General features: G+C 41.7%; 2 protein-coding genes across 6 annotated transcripts in view; one reads left to right on the forward strand and one right to left on the reverse strand.

Annotated features, from left to right (window-relative positions):
• DOP1A (DOP1 leucine zipper like protein A) overlaps nt 1-3,548 on the forward strand; it is a 131,067-nt gene extending 127,519 nt beyond the window's left edge. For 4 of the 5 annotated variants that reach the window (XM_061131916.1, XM_061131917.1, XM_061131919.1 and 1 more), the window contains one exon: nt 1-1,420. In XM_061131916.1, coding sequence (XP_060987899.1) covers nt 1-306 — 306 coding nt within the window. In that variant the 3' untranslated portion in view covers nt 307-1,420. Of the gene's footprint in view, nt 1,421-1,652; nt 1,710-3,176 lie in introns of those variants that run through there. The other variant, XR_009690979.1, reaches the window with a different exon arrangement.
• The window catches only part of PGM3 (phosphoglucomutase 3), a 27,421-nt gene continuing 10,271 nt past the window's right edge, over nt 1,056-18,205 (reverse strand). Inside the window, exons 5-13 of the mRNA XM_061131924.1 lie at nt 17,731-17,864; nt 16,217-16,412; nt 14,681-14,838; nt 13,232-13,315; nt 6,313-6,411; nt 4,780-4,893; nt 3,574-3,696; nt 2,573-2,746; nt 1,056-1,516 (exon numbers count right to left, since the gene is read on the reverse strand). Coding sequence (XP_060987907.1) covers nt 1,427-1,516; nt 2,573-2,746; nt 3,574-3,696; nt 4,780-4,893; nt 6,313-6,411; nt 13,232-13,315; nt 14,681-14,838; nt 16,217-16,412; nt 17,731-17,864 — 1,172 coding nt within the window. The 3' untranslated portion in view covers nt 1,056-1,426. The remainder of the gene's footprint in view (nt 1,517-2,572; nt 2,747-3,573; nt 3,697-4,779; nt 4,894-6,312; nt 6,412-13,231; nt 13,316-14,680; nt 14,839-16,216; nt 16,413-17,730; nt 17,865-18,205) is intronic.

Raw genomic sequence — 18,205 nt, forward strand, 5'->3', positions numbered from 1 at the left:
AAAAACCCGGAGGAGGAGAACTCAGGGAGAGCGCTGGGCTGGGAGCCGGGGCACTTGCTGCTCACCGTCTGCACGGTGCGCAGCCTCGAGCAGCTGCTGCCGTTCTTCAGCGTGCTCAGCCAGGTCTTCAACAGCAAAGTCACCAGCCGATGCGCGGGACACTCAGGGAGCCCCGTCCTCTACGCCACCACCTTCCCCAACAAGGACGTGAAGCTGGAAAACCACAAACCGTTTTCCAGCAAAGCTAGGCAAAAAATAGAAGAGATGGTAGAAAAAGATTTTCTGGAAGGGGTGGTAAAAACTTGAGCACCACAAGTGGTTCCATTTAGTTTAAATGTAATTATTTACAACAAACATTTGCTCCTGAGTTGTATAGTTTTTTTTTTTTGTATGTAACAAAACATGTTTCAGGTTGTATTTAATTTAAATATTTGTAAATAAGAACAAATGTCTGACTGTGGCCTGAATCAAGTTTAAATAACTGTGGGCTCATATTGATTATGGGGCCTAAGAGAGATCTATATATACGTAAATAGTCCACTATAGTCCATTGTTTTATTGTCCTGAGTTGTCTTAAATCTGCCAAATACACACTGCACATTTTTTCTATTTGTTTCAGGCTTTGTTTAATTTAGATGGGTTGGAGACTCTTTTTCTTTGACTTATTAACCACATTCTAGTATAAGAATGGTGTCACTTCTCTGTCAGAGGCTTGGTAATGTCTTACAGCCAGTTTCTCCCACTTACCTTCACTAAGAGGAGTAAAGAAAACTGAGGCCTGGCCCATGCATCCTTGTAAGTAAATGTAGCACAGGCATCTCCACCTCAGTATAGAGTAGAGGTCCACAGCCTCCATAGTCACCCCTCTGAGTTCCCGGTGATGTTAACTGAAGAGGTAAGTATATAAGAACTGCTTTGAAGTCTCTGCTATGAAAAAAAACTGGTTGTATTTGTATTAAGTCTTCTCCGCCCTGCTCAATTGTATCACCGGTGGTGACTACCAGGACTGCAAAGTGACATCGTGGGGAGGTAACATCAATGGAAGAGACATCACAGGAGTTGGTAATAAATAAGCTTTAATGTTCTAGCAGCCTTCATGAATTTTTCCTTGCATATATTATAAAGTTAATGACTGAATCATATACTTGAGCTCCAGTATTTTACATTAGTGTGATTAATATTACAGGTAAATTTAGTTTTATTAAAAAAAAAAATGAAACTTAACAAATGTAAGGCTTACCTATTTCTAAAGAATGATTCTGGTAGTGTTTAAGAAAAACAATCAGACCTGGAAACAATCCAGTAACTTACACTGTAAACATGATTATAAATGTGTCTGAACCTGTCACAACAGTGGCAGTAGTATTATTCTGTAAGAACTTAAAAAAAAAAAAAATCTGGTTTCTAAAGAATATAAAAATTGTCCTCAGAAACCTCGTTGAGGTCTTTCTCCAATTCCTCCAGCCAGCTGAAATACTGCCAAGCTCACTTCATATGCAAGGCTGTCTGTGTTTTCCTGCAAGTTACATAAAAGGATATTAGATGAAAAAGACACAGCATCTACCAGGTTACTTGCAACTCCAGGCGAGGGAGCTTTCCAATTTTGTTTCACTAACAAATAATTCAAATGAGAACTTTTTTTCATCTTTCAGTAACAAATTACAAGACCCTTAGATAAGTGGAAAACAAATCACATTCTTCTAAATCAGGTAAGTTCCTAGCTAACTTTATTTTATAATCTGATTTGATTATCATGTTAAAAGTCTGAATAAATTCACTAAGAAAAGACATAACAATACGTCTCTGGTCAGTCAATAGTGTGAAGAGTTACTGACTCTTTAGGCAATAAGTTGTTAACGGCAAGAAGGCCACAACTGACCAAAAGAGGAAGTAACTGTTGAGGCCCCCGTTATCCTTTCCTCATCCACCAGGGATATTTATTCATTGCATTCTGTGATGGCTTGAATTTCTGCAAAAAAGCTATCAGCTACTATATAAATTGAAAACATCTCTTATTGAGGCTCTGGTCATCCCCCTGTAACTTTGCCTCAGCTGAAAAAACTTTTAAGTCTCTGACCCTATCAAGAAAAGAGACACACAGAGCAAGGCCGTCATTTAAAGGAAAAATTTTGAAAACCAAATTGAAAGTCTAGACACAAGGACAAATTTCAGGCAGCACAGGTGCCAGTACCAGTGAGTTTAGAAATGAACTTCAAAGTAAGTCATTTTCATGAAGCAATAGAATGTTTTTAGATGAAGGAAAAAAGTATATTCCACTTCAGGATGCATAAACTTAATTTCTATGTGTCTAAGTATGTATTGGTAAACTAAGTAGTATTCTTAGAGCAGTTAAAAATATGACCCTTTTAGGAAATACAGAATACATTACAAGAAGACTATCTGGGGGAGTTTTATTCAACTATGTAACTACTACTGAAGAAAAAAGGCTCCATAAATCTCGGACATTAGAGATTTCAATACCATTCAAATAGGTTTCTCTCCTGCTACCACCCTCCTCCACCTCCTTTAGAGTCTCACTGCACATTCTTTCAGTAGAACTGTCTCAGCTCACCTGCGAGTCTGCTTCTGCGTAGACTCGGACTATGTCTTCTGTACCAGAGGGCCGGACAAAAGCGCGAGAAAGCCTGTACTTCTTCACCAGGTCATTGATGGCCTCCTGGAGTCCCGGAGGTTTAACTACTTGTCTTTCAGCATCTGTGGTGCTAATGACTTGCCTGTCTGCAACCTAAGCACAAGCATTTCATGTTTTTTTCTATATCACACTCCCTTTCAGAAGCTTAACCCATGCAACATAATTCCCACCAAAAGAGTATGGCTATTTCATGTCAGCAGGAACAGACCTACATTTCAGCTGACTGTACCACGAAGTACAGTACTGAGGTAGATTACCACAGTCTTACAGCCACTACTAAAATAATGGCCAGTACTGTATGGCTTAGTTATTGATCAAATAATCTTAGCTATTTTTTTTAAAAGGGGGATCATAAAAATCTCCCTAAAAAAAACTGAACAATCAGCAGTCATTTCTGTGAACTCTGGATTCAATATCTGTCTTTCAAAAATGTCTGTTGGTAAATGTGTAATCTGGTATATATCTATATAGAAAACAATCAGCAATTTATCTAAAATGCCTTTAAAAATTGTGTCCCTTTCAGCCCAGATTCTACTTCTCAGCATCTAGCCTCTGGAAGTACTGTGTGAACCAAGAATAATGCAGAGGAAGGAAACAGCTACACTTGAACCAACAAGCTATCCAGGACTTGCTTCAAAATAATATTGGGACTGTGGATGACACTAGCTGAAGCCAGTGTAAAGGGGGTTCATTATTTTGTTCTCACATGTTTAAAGTTTAAAAAAATTAATAAAATCTTTTAAAGTGATACATAATTATAATAAAGTTGGAAACCAAATACTTCTAAATAACAGTAGAATGGTTAAGAGGCATTCTGTAGTTTTTAAAAATGAGAAAATTCAGTATTTTCTATACAATACATATGTGTAGAATGAAATTATTTTAGTTAATTTTCAGAAAGGGAGTAAACTGGCTCACACCTTAACTTTGAGCTGTCTGTTTGGAAGATCTGTATAGAGCGCGTCCCACTGCTGCACGGTCAAGCCCTTCAGAGCCAAGATCGCCTCGATCACCAGCATGTCAGAAATAGCATCACCAATTGTCTGCAAGACGCAAGAACACATGCATGGCGCTGATACGAATGTTTTCTGAGAAAACCGTGTCCTTGGCTGCCGCCTCCCCCCACACTGCATGACTGACCGGGGTGGGGACATGAACAACACTGAGGGAGACAGCTCTGGGAGGCAACAGTAAATGGGTGGGCTGAAGGGAATACTAAGACCAGCCTGCCTTTAATCTCCTTGCTCATATGTAAAGTGGGGCTAGACTGGATAACTCTTAAGGTGCCAGCATTAACACTCTGTGAATCAACATTTTATTTATTACTAGATCCCTTCTGAGATATTATGCCATGATGATGGAAGGCCTCATGCATGGTAAAGTGGAGCTTTTGGTGGCAAAACACACCTAAAGTTGGATACCCTGCCATACTCGCCACTATGTAACTCTTAAGTCTGTTTCTTCATTTATAAAACAGGAGTTATGATGACAACTCTTCCTGTTATGCAAGGATTACATACTGAGGTATATGAACTGCCCAAGATGTGCAAGACTCTCAAATATAAGTTCTGTCGCTTTCCACTGGCCTACACTTTGCTCTTCCATTGCCACAGTCTCCACTCCAGTCCCAATCATCTGACCCACAGATGTGCTTCATCAGAGACTATTTTTTCTGAATTCCCTTGACAAGGTTGGCTTCAAAACATATATATATATGTATATATATATACACACACACACACATATATATATATCTCCTCACAGATATACTTCGTAGCTGAAGCTTTTGACCTCAGCTGTAAACTAATCATTACTTGAAAATCTGAAGCACATAAATGTCCTGTCACTGCATTTCAGTATAAATCTACACAGCTGCAAGGAAACTGCCACAACTTTTCCACTTCGATGTTTGATGCAGTACATGACCCTGTCTACCTTCTGACTGTGTAAGTAACCAAGAGTCCTGGAGGAGGGCATGGCAAGTCACTCTAGTATTCTTGCCTTGAGAATCCCCGTGGACAGAGGAGCCTGACGGGCTGCAGTTCACGGGGTCGCAGAGAGTCCGAGACGACTGAGCGAGTAAGCACAACACAGCCGAGAGTCCAGCAGCCCCCCTCAGCTCTCACCTGGTTAAACAAGTCAATTACATTTTCAAGCATCTTTGCAGCTTTCCTTTTCTCATCCTCTGATTCTTTTGCTAGTTGTTTTATCTTTGTTTCAGCAGCTTTACTAAACAGTACCTATAATAAAAGCATACAAAAAAAAATCACCAAACACTAACCATGCCCCAGTCGTAGGTACGATCATCCCAACTAAACTAATTTTGTAACTCTCAGTGAACCTGGAGAAACCAAGGGGATAAAAATGGCAGTGTAGAATATCTGAAATTAACGTAAGAGCAAATCAGAACTCGGAAGGGTTACCAAAATGTAAAGATTACCAAGAAAATGATCACCCTGGCAAAGGTGAATGCACATGGTGAGTGTGTGATGTTGCTGTCAGCCAACTAAACCACTTCTGGGCAACCAGCTTCCTTAAGCCTGACCTGTGTCCATTCTACTTTGAAGAATATAATTCATTGCCATAAGTAGAGTTTTCTTGACTTAATTTTTAAGGACATAAGCTAAGCAAAAGTAGAAAAGAGGTTCATCATACATATTACACCATGGCAAATAGTGGATATTTAGTATAATATACATCATGCTCCTCAGGATTCCTGCCACTTTGAATTGCTTGCCCACAAATGATTTTAGTGCGTTCAGAGGCCCAATACTGAAAAGGAGCAGCACAGTACATTTGGTCACTTGATGAAATACAAAGTTTGTTGGTAAACTAAGAGGCACTGGTCACTTGTTTTGTGGAATGGTGGCCACTCCCATTCATTTACACTCTTCACTAGGAGATCTGAACAGATGCAACAAACCTTATGGCCTGTGAAAACTATTTACTAGTTCAAAAGCATTTACCAACCCTGCATAAGATCACTGAAGTTATATTTCAATTCCATTTTCTAGGAATTTACTATTTTTCTTCTCATAATCATGGCCTATTCAAGCCAATCTTGAATTAATGAGAATTATCTGACCTAGATAACATTTTCTGTTAACCATCTCAAATCCATTTATGCAATGAGGCTAGATATTAAAAAACATTTAGTAAAGAAAAATTCTGAACCTTATGAATATACTACAGACCTATTAATATATGTTAAAATGGTGAGTATTAGGATATGCAAATTATATCTCAAACTTTCATTCTCCCTCTACTAAGAGTCATAAAAAATTTTATATGCCTATTGCAAATTACTTTAAACTCATTTCTAGTTGCTTTTAAGTTAGTCCTCAACCTTCTCACACTTTCGAAGAAAAATTTTAAATGATGTATAAATTGCCTAGTTGCAGGGGAATTAAGACCTACATATTTTTAAGAAACTATACATATTATAGGAACAAATTAGTATTATCTCTTGACATTCAAAGGAAGATCATTACAATCTAAAAGAGAGCCACGGTTTCACAGAACATAAGAAAATATCAGCTAAATCATTTCTATTACCATCCCAATCACTTCATAGTGGAATATTACCTAACTACATACAGAATTCCATCTTTTAAAAAAAAAAATGAGCTAAAGGCAGGTCATCATTTATGAGAACTTACTGTGCCATGCCCATTTGCTTCAAAATAAACACCAATGTCAAACTCTTGAGCTTTGTGGTGCAAATGTTTAACACCAGTTTTAGTGCAGTAGACAGGTACCTGAAACACATATTTACGAAACAACAGCAGTTAATCAGCAAATATTCACTGTGTGCTTACCAACCTCGATGGTGTGGTCACTCACCTTGAGCCAGACATCCTGGAGTGCGAAGTCAAGTGGGCCTTAGGAAATACAGAGCTAGTGGAGGTTATGGAATTCCAGCTGAGCTATTTTAAAACCCTAAAAGATGATGCTGTTAAGGTGCTGCACTCAATATTCCAGCAAATTTGGAAAATTCTGTGTTGATCACAATAAACTGCAGAAAATTCTTAAAAAGATGGGAATATCAGACCACATTACCTGCCTCCTGAGAAACCTGTACGCAGGTCAAGAAACAACAGTGAACCAGATATGTAACAACAGACTGGTTCAAAATTAGGAAAGGAGTATGTCAAGACTGTATATGGTCATCCTACTTATATAACTTATATGTAGAGTATGTCAGCGAAATGCTGGGCTGGAAGAATCACAAGCTGGAATCAAGATTGCCGGGAGAAGTATCAAAAACCTCTGATATGCAGATGATACCATTCTAATGGCAGAAAACAAAGACAAACTAAAGAGCCTCCTGATGAGGGTGAAAGTCAAAAGCTGGCTTAAAACTCAACATTCAAAAAAAGATCATGGGAGAGAACAAGATGGCGGAGGAGTAGGTGTACGTGGAGTACATATCTCCACGGATCCATCAGGAGTACACCTTCAGACACAGAAGTGCATGCAGAACCCCAGCTGAGAGCAGACAGGAGTACCTGACCAGTGGAAAAGAATATACAGAACCACACGAAACTCAGTAGGATGAAGGAACTAGGGGAAAAACAGGAGTGTTAGGAACACTGGACCTGCTGAAGCAGGGGTCTGATCCCCACAGTGCAGCAACTGTCTGAGTCAGACGAGAAACATTTAAGGCTGAGAGTGAAAGAGCTCTGTGGCAGCCTAAAGGGAATGAGAATCAGACAGTCCTTGCCAAAGCCATACATACCCTGGACAGGGACTCAGGTCCCCTGGAAGATGCAATGGCTGACAGCTGGAGTTTAGGGATTGTGGCGCAATCTCAGGGCGAGGGCTGCTCTTGACTGCAGAGAGACAGGCGGTGGGGATGTGAGGAGGAGATCGTGGTGGGAAATGCCTGTGGAGGAAAGCCAGGCAGCCATGGAAGCAAGGAGATACTGCTGAGTCACACGTAGAAGGGTGGAGCCAGCAGCCTAGCCTCTCCCCCCACACGCCAGCATCGGCAGCTGAACAACAGAGAGGCTGGCCCTTCAGATGCCTGACGCACTGAACTCGAGAGTAGGACCCCAGCCAGGGGGGCCCCCCTCTATGTTTCTGACTGACCCAACAACAGAGAAGGACCCCAGGCAAGAGAGCCCTCTAAGTGCCTGAACAGGCAGAGCTATTGAGAAAGGCTGGCCAATGAGGCCTTCTGATCGCCAGCAACAAGAGGCTGGAAAAAAGACTCTGAGAGGGCCGTAACTCCTGCAGCGGAAGCAGTCCATGTCCCTGCACACTTTGCGCCGCCAGGGTCCCCGCCAGCCAAGCAGTTGCACCACCGTCATGCTCAACTCACACTAGGACAGAGCTGCCACAGGCAAAAAAAAATCTTGTGTCTATGCACGCAGGGTCACTTCAGTTGTGTCCAACTCTTTGTGACCCTGTAGACTGTGGTATGCCAGGCTTCTCTGTCAGGGAGTGGGGTTCTTCAGGCAATATTGGGAGTGTACTGGCCAATACTGGTTGCCATACCTTTCTAGGGCACTAAATTTCCTGCTGGGCTAGCTGCCAACTCCCCTGAGTACCTGGTGCTGCCAGAACCCCTGTGACCCAAGCAGCTGCACCACCTCCACACGTGGCCCTCATGGGGCAAACCCAAGTCCTCCAGGGCAGCCTCAGGAGCAAACCCCAGTGACGACCCACATGCAAAGGTGGAAATAAAACCACAATTGGAACCCAGGGGCAGTGTGGCTAAGGAAGAAGACCCAGAACCTTCCCACCAGATGTACAAGCTGCAGATTAAACCCACATGATCAACGAGGCAGACTCTGTGTCTATGGAATAAATAAAAGGACACTGGGAGCTCCCACATGAGAAAAAGCACTAGTTCTAATGGCTGTAGACACTGGAGGCAAGAACACAGAGGAGCAGGACCAGATTAGAATCTGAGCTGCCCCCAGAGGAGGTCCAAAGATCAGCACGGTGTTGGAGGGCACCCTAGGGAGGTGGGGTGGGCTGTGACTCCCAGTGAGGGAGAGGACTCTGACAGCAGTGACTCAAGAAAAACATTTATTATTCTTATGCTTTGACTTGTTCTGTAGATTCTTTTGGATTTTGTTTTTCCTTTTCTCCACCCCACCCCCGACTCCGTTGTTCATTTTATTGGCATGACGAAATCTAAGTAAGCTTTTGAGCTCTTTTTTTTTCTGTCACGTATTTTATTATTGTTATAAACCTCTGCCTATACCCTCAGGAAACCAAAACTGAAAAAGACACATGTATCCCATTGTTCACTGCAGCAGTGTTTACAATAGTTAGAACATGGAAGCAACCTAGATGTCCATCAACGGATGAATGGATAAAGAAGTTGTGGTACATATACACAATGGAATATTATTCAGCCATAAAAAGGAACACCTTTGAGTCGCTTCTAATGAGGTGGATGAACCTAGAACCTATTATACAGAGTGAAGTAAGTCAGAAAGAAAAAGACATTGTATTCTAATGCATATATATGGAATCTAGAAAAATGATACTGAAGAATTTACTTATAGGGCAGCAGTGGAGAAACAAACATAGAGAATAGACTTGTGGACATGGGGAGAGGGGAGGAGAGGGTGGGATGTATGGAAAGAGTAACATGGAAACTTACACGACCATATGTAAAATAGAGAGCCAACGGGAATTTGCTGTCTGGCTCAGGAAACTCAAACACAGCTCTGTATCAACCTAGAGGGGTGGGTGGGGAGGGAGATGGGAGGGAGCTTCAAAAGGGAGGGGGTATATGTGTACCTATGGCTGATTCATGCCAAGGTTTGACAGAAAACAAAATTCTGTAAAGCAATTATCCTTCAATAAAAAAAATTGGAAAAAAAAAAAAGATCATGGCATGCAGTTCCATCACTTCATGACAAACAGATGAGGAAAAAATGGTAACACTGACAGATTTTCTTTTCTTGGACTCCCAAATAACTGTGGACAGTCACTGCAGCCATGAAATTAAAAGATGTTCTCTCCTTGGAAGAAAAGCTATGAAAAACCTAGACAGCATATTCAAGAGCAGAGACATCACTTTGCTCAGAAAAAGTCTGTGTAGGCAAAGCTATGGTTCTTCCAGTAGTTACATACGGATGTGAGAGTTGGACCATAAAGAAGGGTGAACACTAAATAACGGATGCTTTTGAACTGTGGTGCTAGAGAAGACTCCTGAGAGTCCCCTGGACAGCAAGGAGATCAAACCAATCAATCTTAAAGGAAATCAACTCTGAATATTCACTGGAAGGACTGATGCTGAAACTGAAGGTCCAATACTTTGGCCACCTGCTGAGAGACAGGAAAAGACCCTGATCCTGGGAAAGATTGAGGGCAGGAGGAGAAGGGGGCGACAGAGGATGAAATAGTTGAATGGTATCACCATATCAATGGTTTAAGCAAACTCTGGGAGATGGTGAAGGACAGGGAAGCCTGGTAGGGTACAGTCCATGGGGTCGCAGAGTCGGACATGACTGAGCAACTGAACCACCACCACCTACCATCCTAGGGAACAAAGCTCCTGGAACTTAGTCTAGTGAGACTAAGCAATTAGAATACAAAGCCTAAGTGGCCCTGTGGGGAGTGACTGCACAGCGGAAGTCCACAGCCCCAGGTAAAGCAGCGTGAGAGAGCTGAGGGGCCCCTGATAATGAAAGAGCCCAGCTGGGGGCATGAGTGACATGATCTGATTGTTCCTGAAAGCTGTTTAGCTACAGTGTGGAGAGTGGCTTAAAACCAGCTTTTCCTATAAAGAGATAACTAGTATTTCAGGCTTTGTAGGCCACGTGGTCTCCATCACAACTGCTTGATTCTGTCTCTAGTGAGAAAGCAGTCACAAGACCATATGAAAACGAGAGCCCGGCTGTATCTCCATGAAACCGGACATGGCTGGCCGGTTCAGTGTGGCCCAGAGGCCACTGTTTGCTAAGCTCTGGCTTAGGTTAGGTGGTTTCTGGGGCTAATCCTAGTAAGAAATCAGTGACTGGAGTACTAACAGTGGGCAGCAAGTCTCGGATGGATCTACAAGAGAATGGTTAAGGAAAGACAGCAGCAAAACTGCAAAAGAAAGCAAGCTCAGACAGGCCTGGCATTTGACTGGGTTTAGGAGACCTTGGGCATGGCTAGGGCTGAAAATATTTAATCTACAAGAGAATGTGTTGAGAAGGAAGAGTTACCAACTTTCAGTTTCCTCAACAGGGCATCTTACTATAAGCCATTTTTGAGACAGAAATTAAGAAAATACCAAAATAACCCAAACAGCAAGAATCTCTGTGAAAGGCAGGCAACTAGGCTCCAGATGGAGTCCTTTGCGTGGGTTTACTGTAACCATATATTTAAGGCATATATTTACTATAACCATGTATTTAAGTCAGGGCACCAGCTAGTCACCTCCAGGCATGTTTTATGTGGCCTAACCACTATTTCTTTTAAATGCTGAATCAGCTGCCAAGACTTCAAAGGTAGGAAATTCACATCAAAGTTCGATTTTCAGCTTCTCCTGAAGACTCTGACCAAAGGTGCCAGCAGCTGGCCTGGCCACACCCTCCAAGTCTGTGCCCACCTGCTGGACTCATTCACTCCTCCTATCCAGATCCGAAAGGAACCTGACTCTGCCATTCCTGCTTTAAAAACAATGGGATGGCCACAAAAACTAGTGAAATGCAGGAATTTGACAAGGGATAAAACTGATGTTGGAAAATATCACACTAGCCAGGGAGAGAAAGACCCAATTTGGGTCCTTCAGCCTCTGATTCTTAAAGCAAGTGGTATGCTGGGGATGCTGGGGAAATGATTAGAAACAAAATCTCCTACCAACTCACAAAACATCTCCACAGAAGAGCAGGACAAGTTTTGTTACTGAATAACCAGTAAGCCAGACTGTGATGCACATCACAGGCAATCCGCTAAGACAGCGGCCCCCAACCTTTTTGGTACCAGGGGCCAGTTTTGTGGAAGACAATTTTCCACAGACCTGGGGGTGGGAAATAGTTTCAGGATGATTCAAGTGCATTACATTTATTGTGCACTTTCTATTACTGTCATCACAGCAGCTCCATCTCAGATCACAGCACTAGATCCTGAAGGTTGGGGACCCCTGCAAAGAGACTGCAAAGACAGAAAGCAATCCCACCGTTTTACACACCTCAGGATAACTCGGGACCAAGATCTCTCCCAACCACGTGAGAATCAGGCTCTTTTGAGCCTGAACAGGTCCTGTCCTTGGCCATGTCTCCAAGGATCCAATTTTACAAAGAATCTTTCACTCAATCAGTTTAGCTGGAATCCCCTACCCTCCATATCAGCCCGAAGTCCCTACCCTGTACCATCTGACCATCCAGGCCTGGTGGTCAGACCACCCCACTTGCTTTAAGAATCAACACAAGTCCTGTTAGGTTGGTTAAGCCAGAACCCTCCCTGAGGTTCCTCTTGGCAATTATCCATTCACCAACCCACTCCCTGCCCCCATATCCTATTGCTTGGCTATAAAATCCCCACTTTCCCTTGTTGTATCAGGAGTTGAGCCCAGCCTCTCCCACTACAAAGCCCCACGGCAGTCTATCTACTGAACAGGTCTACTTGTCAGGAAGACTTTGCAGTACCTTTTGTCATGCGTGTGTGCGCGTATTAGTCACTCAGTTGTGTCTGATTCTGGATCCCATGGACTGTAGCCCAGCAGGTTCCTCTGTCCATGGAATTTTCTGGGCAAGAACACCAAAGTGGGTTGCCATTTCTTTCTCCGGGGGATCTTCCCATCCCAGGAATCGAACCTGGGTTTCCTGCATTGCAGGCAGATTCTTTACCATCTGAGCCACGAGGGTCTGTCCTAAAGCTGTGGCCACTGGGCTTGCCTAACTGTCCTTCTCCAAAGGAATGATACAATTTCTCACATCTCTCTGTCAAGCAGATGGGTGCCCGGCTCTAAGGGGTAAGGTGGTGAAACTCTCAGGAGGCTAAGTGTTGGGATGCTACCTTCCTTGATGTTTATGTTTCAAAGAGGTATTCTAGGCCCTTATAGAAAAACCTTAACTGTAAAACTGGCCTATTTCACTTTTCAAAAGATTGACATTACAAAAGGACAGAGAAGACATAAGTTTTCTAAAAGAAACACTCTAGGAAAAGGGAGGAAAGAAAGTCTCTTTCCCTTTCTGCATTAGGGACAATTTAATTTTTTCCTATTTTTGATTTCTAGTTACCTTTAAGTGCAGTTTCTCTGGTGGTTCAGACAGTAAAGAATCTGCCTGAAATGCAGGAGACCTGGGTTCAATCCCTGGGTCGGGAAGATCCCTTGCAGAAGGGAATGCCAGCTCACTCCAGTATCCTTGCCTGAAGAATCCTATGGACAGAGGAGCCTGGCAGGCTACTGCCCATGGAGTTGCAGAGTCAGACACGACTGAGTGACTAACACTTTCACTTTCTACCCTTAGGTAGACAACAGCTCTGATCCATGCACTTCAATCTATTCATTTTTATGAGGGTGTCATTTTCCTCACAGAAATACCTTACAATAAAAGGTAATGATGAAAAAAAAAAAAAAAGGTAATGATGAAGAAGCTACCAAAAAATAGAAAGTGTTAATACCTTCATAACTTCTTCCAGATACCGTGTTGAACTTCCATTGGCATATGCAGTTTGTACAACACCGAGACTCAAACCATCTCCAATCTAGACAAAAACAAGGACAATTACCTTGCCATCAAAGGCAAAGGCCCTACAAAAGCAAACCTACAGATTTCTAAAGTATGACAAAATTATCAACCAGTCTGGCCATCACTTAGTTTTACGCAATAAACAACTCGACAGAAAATTTACACGTATGCCAGGAAAAAACCTAAGTACTTTTTGAGTATTATTTAAAGCAATTCTACAAGGAATTCTTTTTAATCACCTGATTTCCTTTATATTACTCCACAGATTACATTAGGATTCATTCTTAATGTTGTATATTCTGCAGGTTTGGACAAATGTATAAGAACATGTTTCCATGTTTATAATATGTAGAGTCTTTTCAGCCCTAAAAAAATCCTGTGCTCCATCTATTTATCCTTCAGCATTCATTTCTCCCCAACCCCTTGAAACCACTGATCTTTTAACTGTCACCACAGTTTTTGTGGGTTTTTCTTTTGCAGAATATCCTGTAGTTGGACCCAAAGTGATATACACAGCCCTTTCAGTTTGACTTATTTCACTTAGAAATAAGCATTCACATTTCCTCCATGTCTTTTCATGGTTTAATAGCTTTTTTTTTAAACTGTTGAATAATACTCCTTTGTCTGGAGGAACCAAAGTTCATTCACCTATGAAGGACATCTCGGTTGCTAAAGAATTGTTTTTAGAGAAACATGTCGTTTCTTGATCTCTTAGTTTTTAATAAAATATTAGTTTTTAATTAGTTTTTAATAAAAATACACACTGAATTCTTAAAGTATACCTTTTCCATATTATGATAATTATCGTTACATTTTATACTTAAAGCTAATCTGAGATTTCCAAAAGAGCATAACATAATAAACCTCATGTCACTAAGTTTATCATAATCATAGTAAATAAATCCCTCAGAGGAGACTTTCTACATAAACTCAAGGCTCTGGGGAATGATGTTCATGGAACCCTCATTAAAATGTCAGTTACCGACTTCCCGGGTGGTCCAGAGGTTAAGACTTCACGATTCCACTGCAGAGGGTGTGGGTTCAATCCCTGGTTGGGAAACTAAGATACCACATGCCCCACATTTTGGCCAAAAGAAAAAAAAAAAAAAAAGGCAGCTATGAAGAAACCAGAACTTTGTAAACCTCCAAATCATGAGGCTCTCTGCCAGTACAAAAAGCAAAAGACTACTCCCTCTGGGTTCCAAAACCAGAGCCCTAACGTTGAAATGACTGGAATGACCATTTCTTTTTGTATTTTCTGGTCACAGATGTGAAGAACTTCCCACAAATCATGCCTCTGAGACATTCAAGCAACTGCCTGATACAGAACAATTTCCTCAGTGAGTCTAGGTTGAAAGGGTGGTCAGCCCCAGCACCGTACCTCCAACAGGAGCTCTTTGAGGAAGCTGCTAATGAGGGTGGCTATCTTGTCTCCGTCTATGAGATGAAACTGACCATCTGCATCATGGTAGTAGTAAATGATCCTGTCTGCATCTCCATCAAAGGAACAGCATCTTTCATTGGCCTTCATTTCAATTCCTAGCACCGAGAATAAATCAAAACACATTTCAGTCTAAGAAAGGGGGATAAAATTTAATGTAAAAAGTTTTAGGTTTTTCTCTCACACTAGTTACAGAGGGATATTTTTTTTCCGTTAAGTATTGGTTATAAGTAACCCTCTGTGTTATACAGAAGCATGTCCACTATGACTTTTCAAGAGGTGTTTAAAATTATCCTTCCAGGACTTCAGCAATATTAAACATGTGCTAGGTAAAGAGTGAGCTTGTCAGCTTGTCCTTAAGATTATAAAAATCAAATTTCAGCTGAACAAAGTTTCTCCCAATTTGTGAACTGACGACCAGTTAAAAGGAACAACTGTCTTTGTACCTGCAGATAAAGAACCATTACTATCCTTACGTGACCAAGCGGAGGGTATAATCAAATATAAGTAACTGGAGTATTTTGTCAATGAAGAAAATCCTGATCATTCCTCCTGTCTGAAGTTCTACATAAACATATATTATTTTTGAACATGAATGGAGATAACTGTTTCCAAATCAAGGGAAGAGAATTCATTTACATGGAAATAAAATATTAAAAAAAAAAAAAACACCCTTCCAAATAAAACCAGTATCTTAACCTTTAAATAGTAAACAGGTTTCCTGGTATTTTTACACGGTAAATTCTTTCACAGCTAAGTGAAAAAAGAGCATTCAAAATCTATCTAAGCTGAAACCCTATATGATACTAAAATAAAACTCCCTTCTACAAGCCAGTGGTTTGGCAACACAGATTCCCACATAGTGCTTTGAAAGCTATAGGTATTAAACTGAATTCAATTTCCCTTGTACTACGCCCATCCTTATATAAAAAATAATCAGCAGCAGATACGGTATATACTTTAATCCTGAAAAAAGTGATTTTCATTTGTTTACATCATCAGGAAAAAGAAACACTGGTATTTAAGAGCAAAAATTTACAACCTGTGAGATTAATGTCTTGTGCATAGTTTATTGAAACCTGAGCAACCATCACATCAAATTTTAGACATGACTGTTCCTTTATCACAACAGATGGACAAATCTACCCAAGACCTACAGAATCAGACCCAGGAAATCTATGTGCTCACCGGCTTTCCAGGTGATTCTTATGTCTGCTAAAGCTTAAGAATCACTGCTCTAAAATCCCACATCCTGATTTTGCTCTCTCCACCAGATCTCCTGCCCCTGTGAAGAGTCACAGGACCCTCAGGGCCGAGAGCAGCCGTGCTCTGCGTGTCACTGCATGGCAACGGCAAGCGGACGAGGCCCAGATGTCTAACGGCAGCGGGGCCAGACAGCTGCATGACTCTCTCCTCGTCACCTCTGTTTGAGAGGCTGGTTTCAGGCAGAGCGCTAAAAACACATTTTTCGCATACCCTGTGGAGGTTTCTGATGACTTTTCACAAAGTCAGCCCCACATAAATGATTAAGTTTCCCTTTGGTTCCATCGTTGAACAGCTGAACTGACAGTCCCTGGGAGAAGCAGTGTTTCATTTCTGCCAGCTTCAGGGCGCCTATGCCGTTTGCACAGTCAACCTTAAGTGTCCTATGGTCATCTCCACTGCAGAAGGCCTGAAATGGAAGAAAAATTTCAAGATACCACAGTGAAGCATAAAGCACAGGTATGTATATGTAAACATCTTCCATTATTTCAGTTAACTTGTCTATTTTAACCCAGGAAACAAAAGGGTAGACATATCCATATGAAAACTGTAAAACACCAAAGTAAGATTTTAAAACACCATTTTTTGGTCACAGATATTGGAAAAGTTTTACAGACCAAATAAATGACGGAAATGAAGCTTTATTATAATTTAGCAAGGTCCCTTATTAGTCTGTATTCCATAGCAGTCACTCAAATGTGGGCATGAGTATACAGATGAATGAGTAGCAATAATATCCGTCCTTCTCTTCACAGTGGTTTTTTTCCTGGCAGTCTCCTCTCCTACCCACCCTCACCCCAAAATGTAAGTTCTATGAGAGCAAGGACTTGGTTTTGGTCAACAGTTCCTGACAATAACATATGCTCAATATTGGCTGATCAAATGAATCATACCCCTCAAATCTCTTTGTTCAGGTTTAGGAAGCTAGTACACCTTGAAGAAAGATTTTCTTAACAGCAGATGCTTCCAGTATGACGCCAACAGCACCTACAGTAACTCTAAGAGCAAACTCATCTGCATGAACACTTATGAAAACTGCAAGTTCACCACGCTTCTCCCGCAGTGAGCTCAAAATGAGACAGCCTGGCACTTGAGACCCTTTGCTACAGTGCCTGCACCTGGAGAGTCTCCTCCAGCCACAAAATACAGAGAGAAGAGGAACTGAAAATAACTGCATGGATGCAGTCGGGGCAAATTATGGACAAGACACCAAAAACCATCCAAAAACACCCAACTGCTACTTCTGAAGAGCTGGGAGGAAAAGCAGGGTACTGTGCATGCCCCCTGCACATGACACCAGCTGAGGAGTGGACAAACCACCTAAGCCCTCCTCTAGCCAGAACCCTGGACACACCTCTTCCCTCCAATGTAAGGAATCACCTTGGCCTCCCCTCAGCAAGCAAGCGAATCCGTGGTTTTTGCTCCCTTCTGCTGCAGCAGGGGCCCCAGTAAAGCTCTGCCTGAATTTGTCTGGCCTCTTACCAATTTCTACTGATTAAGGAGGCCAAGAACCCTAGTCGGTAACAAAAACATACTATGTGCCTTGCCAAGTAAATGCCAACACAGAGTTAGCTGGGTACAAGGGCCAGACCTTGCAGTGCCCTGGAAAGAAAAAGCAGACAGGCCAAATTTTTGGAAAGAAGAGTGACAAATATTTAAATGAACTGTTCAACTGATGCTCTTTTAAGCAACTGCTCAAACTCTAACCACATTCAAGAGATTCCAACCTGTTTGGTGAGTTCCACAAAGGCCAAGGACAGTTTCTGGTAGTAACCTTCGACGGTTGCCTTTCCATACTGGCCTTTGCTGTTTCGACAGAAGACCATGTAGTGCAGCTGTGGCGTTGTCAGCAAGCCATAATCTGTCAGAGAAATACAAAAAGCCATTTAACACAGTTCTTAACAAAGTTTAAGACTCATACTGTGTCAATTTCAGGGTCATAAATCCTCTTTAAAAGAAGACATCTCAGAAAATACAAGAAACGCTAAGTTTTAAACCACTCAGAAATATGCATAAACATCCACTGAAGTCATTAAAACTACAGGTCATGCTGTGATACTGTGATTTATACTAAGAATCATTCATTTGATCTGTCTCCATTTCTGACAGAGCCTCCACAGAAAGGCATCTTTTGTTATGCTAATAAGGTGACTTTCAGAAGGCTCTTAGAAACCTTAGGGGTGGCAGCTGGTTGCCAGGGAA

The sequence above is a fragment of the Dama dama genome, chromosome 28, assembly GCF_033118175.1.
Source record: "Dama dama isolate Ldn47 chromosome 28, ASM3311817v1, whole genome shotgun sequence".
NCBI lineage: Eukaryota > Metazoa > Chordata > Mammalia > Artiodactyla > Cervidae > Dama > Dama dama.